The sequence below is a fragment of the Rhinolophus hipposideros genome (assembly GCF_964194185.1).
Source record: "Rhinolophus hipposideros genome assembly, chromosome: 7".
Lineage (NCBI taxonomy): Eukaryota > Metazoa > Chordata > Mammalia > Chiroptera > Rhinolophidae > Rhinolophus > Rhinolophus hipposideros.
In genome coordinates, this window is record NC_138053.1 from 37,189,121 (window position 1) to 37,195,120 (window position 6,000).

At 34.6% G+C, this 6,000-nt stretch overlaps 1 protein-coding gene across 6 annotated transcripts in view; it reads left to right on the forward strand.

Moving 5' to 3' along the window:
* SKIC3 (SKI3 subunit of superkiller complex) overlaps nt 1–4,211 on the forward strand; it is a 76,269-nt gene extending 72,058 nt beyond the window's left edge. For all 6 annotated transcript variants that reach the window (XM_081053094.1, XM_081053095.1, XM_081053097.1 and 3 more), the window contains 2 exons: nt 1,403–1,526; nt 3,150–4,211. In XM_081053094.1, coding sequence (XP_080909220.1) covers nt 1,403–1,526; nt 3,150–3,224 — 199 coding nt within the window. In that variant the 3' untranslated portion in view covers nt 3,225–4,211. The remainder of the gene's footprint in view (nt 1–1,402; nt 1,527–3,149) is intronic.
* The last annotated feature ends 1,789 nt before the right edge of the window (nt 4,212–6,000 follow it).

A 6,000-nucleotide genomic window follows, 5' to 3' on the forward strand; every position in this document is an offset into this window, starting at 1 on the left:
TGGAGGGTGGGGATAGGGTCTGATAAATTTGAAGAAAATTACTTAAAGGTCATATGGATGATAAAACAGACAAGAGTATTTCAACATTCTGGGAATAATATCTAGTTCTAATGGATACCACAAATAACACAAAGCAACTGTAAGTAAAATAGTTGATTCAAAAAATTATTAGAATACAATAGGTGATGTAGACATAGAGCTTAATACATATAAATATGCTGCAAATATCATAACAACAAAGTAGGAATGAAGGAAGAATTAAGACCTATGGCTAATCAGCAATTTCAGTACCATTTATTAATATTTATTTATTTATGGCCATTATTTTTAAATTAAATGTATTGGGGTGACAATAGTTGGTGAAATTACATAGGTTTCGAGTGTGCATTCTGTAATACATCATCTATATGTCACATTGTGTGCTCAGCACCCAGAGTCAGTTCTCCTTCCATCACCATATCTTTTATTTTTATTTATTTATTGTTTTGACTGATTTCACCAAGAAGTGTTTTTGGCTGTAATTTAAGCTTCCTAATGAACTCCTTCTGCTGATTCTCAGTGTGGGTTACTTAAAAGACCTTACCCCCCTTTCCCTAATAATCTATGTTAGCGCCTCTCATAATTTTTATCACCACCAAAAATCAGCCCAAATAAACATACAGCCTAAGAAAAAACAGTGTGCTTACTATGTGATTTCTATGTACAGGCATCCTTAAGACAAGTTCTTTAGCTCCTGCTTGAAACCAATGCTACTTATAAGAATCCCTATTCAGCATTTCTGAGTCACTACTGTTTACGTCGTTTCTACAAGTACAGAAGTCTTCAGTCATAGATGTTTGTAAATTAGAAAAGAAAAAATGTGAACACAGCTGTAAATCAGCCTGTTGTTACGTGGGTTCCCATATTGTACATTCTTGAAAACATACTAAAAGCCTGATAATACACACTTAGCCTCTAGTGTAGATGTTAAGTATTTCTCTTTGTTCCACTCTGTATTATTTTTTATTATTTATTGATTTATTTTCTGCCAATTTGTAAAACAAATTAGTGGTAGAGCACTCAGAAGTGCACATTATAGGGGACTTTCCCTTATTCTATTTGAGATGAGCCTTAATTTACATATCTGCAAAATGGGAATAATAACAGCAATCTGCCTTAGAAGGTCATGAATATTAAATGTGACCACATATTTAAAGCACTTAGCATTAGTACTGAGCAAATAATAAAGAATAAATGTTACTCATTATTATTACCTATATTTTTATGTGAATAAAAAATTCATGAAGTAATCAGCACCACGTATTCAAAAGAATGAGAAAGATAATGTGTGTGTGAGTCCAGTCTATGAATTATTTTATATTCATTTATATGCTTGGACTAAATGTAAATATCTTTTCCCCAGAGAGACACGGCGACTTTTGGAGAGAGTGGTTTATCAGCCTGGGTATCCCAAATCTATTGTGTCAACTGCACGTTGGTACCTACTGAGACACTTACATGCCAAAAATGACTATGAGCTCATTAATGTAAGTCATTGATTTTATTCAACGTATTTCATCTTGGACCTTTGTGGGAGGAGGGGTAAGGCTTGCTGTCTGGTGCATTGTAGGACGTTTACCAGCATTTCTAACCACTGTAACCACTGTCCTTCTCCCTCCACCCAACTGTGACAACCAAGGATGTCTTCTAGACATTGCCAAATGATACTTGAGGTGAAATTGCCCCTGGTTGAGAAACACTGATTTAACCTGTAGGAAATACATTCTCCTAATGTGCTGTATAGAATAAGCGAAAGCAAACAAAGGTGCGAGGTGGTGGATATGGTATTTCTTAGGACCAGTGCAGTGGAGGCAAATGGGTAGATAGGATACAATTACAAGTACAGTGTACTTCAGTTTTCAAACGTAATTTGTTCCAGAACGTAGACTGTTTCAAACATAGACATTTTGAATTCTGAAACGTTCGAAAACCGAGGCATGGTTTCCCCATAGACAGTAATGCAAAATGGATTAATCCATTCCAGAGCTTTAAAATCAACCCCTAAAACTGCAGATGTCGCATGAATTTTACTAGCTAATGATACCATAGATCCATAAAATTTACGGCGTTCATAAACGGAAATGTTCATCAAAGGAGACATTCGAAAACCGAGGTACCACTGTAGTAGAATTTAATGTGGTGTTCATATTATCTTACAAAAGTTGTTTTACTTATTCTTGTCTTTTCTATAAAATGCATGTGCTGTTTTCTACTCTGCTTATGGGATGGCTCTGGTATATAAATACGTAAACGTGTACATCTAAAATTCTTTTTAAAATTAAGGTAGAGTATGTAAAACATGGATTGGGTTAAGATTCTCATAACTTCAGCCAGCAATTTTTGAAACACAATGAAAAGTAACGAGAGGCTTTAAGACCTACAGCATTTGAAATACTGTTTGCCTTTCAGTGAAAAATACAATATTAACAAAATATTAACAAAAACAAGAAAGGCAGTGTAATCAGCATATTGCAAACCAAAAAGGAAGAACTTGTATGAACGTTGGGAGACCGTTCACCATGGTCTCCGGCATTTCTAAACATCTGATGAACAGAGGGCCTGACTGCCCTTTGTTCCAGACTGTCTTTGCAAGGATGTATGTACAGTGAAAGCTTTGGGAGCTAGAGCTAAGTGTCTCCCTCCAGAGCACACAGTAGGCCTGTTTGCTGCCGACAATTGGTGAAAATCATGGAAAGGTTCCTGATAGAGCCTAGAACCCAGAGCTTTGATCCTAAGCTGTGGTTCTAAAGGAGAACAACGTTGTTTGGATATTTCTGTGCCTTAAACGGCCTTTTGGGGTAAGGAGTTAGCGGTGATAGTATTGTAAACAAAGAGGCCCAAGAAAATGTAATTTTACACAGTGCTGACGGTGCTAACAAGGGAAATGTTGGCATCTGTACGAATCGAGCATTTGAATGAATTGTGCTTATCTTTGCTGTTAGCTTTGGTCGAACAATTAATTTCAGCAAAAACGACTGAAGGGTTGCCCACAGTCGCTTTCCTCTTGTCGTTTGATAGTGCCTGCTGCTCTCTGGCATACGTGGCTTCTAGGAATCTAATATAGATATCGTTAATGAACAACGTACTGACCTGTCTGTGCCTTCCCACAGGTGCTGCTGAGCCATGCTAAAACTCATGGAGATACAAGAGCATTGGAACTGAATCAAAAATTATCTCCACAGTAACGATGCGTTTTTTATAGGAAGCAAGCAAAGAAACAGCTATTAGAAAGAATGAAACAACGAATCAAGACTTTTCCCCAAAGCATCATTTTTTAAAATTATGTATTATCCATTCCTTTTTCAAATTTAAAGATGTTTAAGTTCTTAAACTAGGGATGTAATTTCCGATAAACTCTTAATGTAACTTTATTCTGAAAAAAATCTTTGATTTTGAGAAGTTCATAATGAGAGAAAAAAAACATGATTCCCTTATTCAACGGTTATTTATAAACCATTATTTTCTCCATTTTTGCGTGGTGCACAATAGGGTTTTTTTGTAATCCCTTACAATAAAGCCTTAATAGCCATTTTCATCATATGCAAAGCAAACTAGCACAATGCAAAGTTTAATTCCTTCTATGCATTTTAAAGTTCAGCAAGCCAACTCATCATAAAATCTAAATCTTGTAACCTGTTTTACTAGTGGTTCATCTCAGGTTCTGTTGAAGAAGCATGATATAAATGTTGGTGAGTCTTATACTGCTAATGGATATGTGTATACAATTTAAGACGCTCAGGTGTATGGCTGCATTTAAAAAAATGAATGGAAAATTTTGGAAAATAATGCTGACAGTATTTAATCAATCATGTAATTCCTTCAATTAAGATGAAAATACTTGAACTTTCTGAAATAAAATATAGTGTTGTGTTTTCTTTATAGTATCAATATCAGATTTAATTTTTAAATTCAAATTTTAAAACTTGAGAGCACATTTACCTATTTTATTTCATTTTTTTCAAAAAGCCCTGTATTTGAAGAAACTGTATGTCACTTTGGATTTGTGTTTTAGAAAACATTTCAGACATTAACATATTGTACAAAAATGTGTGGTTGTATAATTTATGTTTGTAGTTTTTCTAAACCAACAGCTTCACAATGTTACTTTATGAGATAATGTAAATTGATTATATTCTGTAATTAAATTTTACTTTAGAGGTTAATAATCTGTTGAACTGACTGTAATTTGATGAATTTAAGCATCTGCTTAAATGCTTGGATTCAGTTCTAGTTCAGTTGCTCTCTGGGGTACCTCTCACTTCACAACTTTTAGCTACAGTATGGACTTGGTTAGCCTTTGCTCCAGGTCTACAATCTAGGAGTAACCTTTGACTCTGTTTCCTAGTTCTGGCCTCCAGGACTCCTTCTTTCAGAAGACCCAGGTTTTCTGAAAGAGAAGATTGATAAACACCTTGTTAATCCTATTTCAGGTAGTTATTTCTTGCATAGATGCCCCATTACTGTGAGCCTCAAATCATTCCTAACCATATAATTTTTCTAGTTTACTTCATTCCAGACCTATGCTAAGTGTTTTAAATGTTGTCATTAATCCTAGTTAGTAAAGGAGAGTGGTGCTAAACAGCATACGTAAAGCAAAGGAAATTCTAAGTGAATCAATGTTACCAGGTTTTAGGAACTTGAAAAGTGGCTGAAATTTCCATTCAGAGTTTATACATAAGCTTAATTAGAGAAATTATATTAAATTTTATTTCCTGAAGTACCAATATTTAGCATTTATATTATTATTTTGTTAGATGAAACTATAGTGCATTTTTGTCTAGCATTTGGCTATTATTGATTATTTAGGTGTTTATAGAATAGCTTGGCATCTGATAATCATATCCTGTGGGAGAAATACATTTCAGCTTATGAGTAAACTTTTGGAACACTGTTTGGGATCACTTGTCAGATTGAAGTCTCAGGATGAAAGAAACAACCTTAGTTTAAAATTCTCTTTTTTCACTTTACAAAATGAGTTGACAAATTTCCTTTAACTTGGGAATTTACATAGAAGAGGATTGGACAGAAACACTCAGGTTACTGTAGGGAATTAAAAGATGTGGTTGTTTAAAACAGTGTGAAACATTAATTAGGTAAGTGTTTCAGGTAAAATTTAGGTAAATGAGGTGCCTCAGTTTTTGGTTTAGAAAAAATGTGATCACTTAAGCTCTATTGCACATGAAGACCACTCACAGTGTCTGCCTGTCCCTGCGCTATGTCATAATGACTCTTTTCTTTGACTAATTAGAATAGGAACTTGTTGAATAGCAGTATTTTAAATTCTAATGTACCTGAACAAATGTCCTGCACAACCAAAATTTGTTTTTATAAATGCTAAATTATCTTTAGACCTCAAAATGTTTTCAAATAAGAAACTTACAAATAGTATCTCTTAAACAACTGCTATGAAACATTGGAAATATTTTTTTCTTATATTTTGAATTTAGAATTGAAAACACCTATTTGTTTTAGTGGAGGGAAACCATACCAGGAGAGGGATAATTAAAATTAGTATATGCATTGAAAAATGGGTTGGATTCCGTATTACATCACTGGACTGTTGAAATACTTTTCAGGTCAATTTCTCCTTTGAATCAGTACAGGAGTTCATTTGGGCTTCATGCTTCACATACTTTCCCTGTATATAGAAAACGTTCCCCTATTTTAAAAAACATATTAATTTTTCTGGAGAGAAGACGGACAATGAAAAAAATGCTTACTTTGCTATTTCGGCTTGTGGTCAGCAGAATAATGGCCCCCCCAAAGATGTCCATCCCCTGATCCCAGAATTTGTGAACACCTGGCAAAAGGGACTATACAGATGTGATCGAGGGTGTGGACCTTGAAAGGGGGAGATTATCCTGGCTTTAATCATGAGTCCTTAACAGTGGAGTCTTTCAATGAGAGAGAAGTGACAGAGAATCAAGTCAGATTCTACGTTGCTGGCTTTGCAGATGTAAT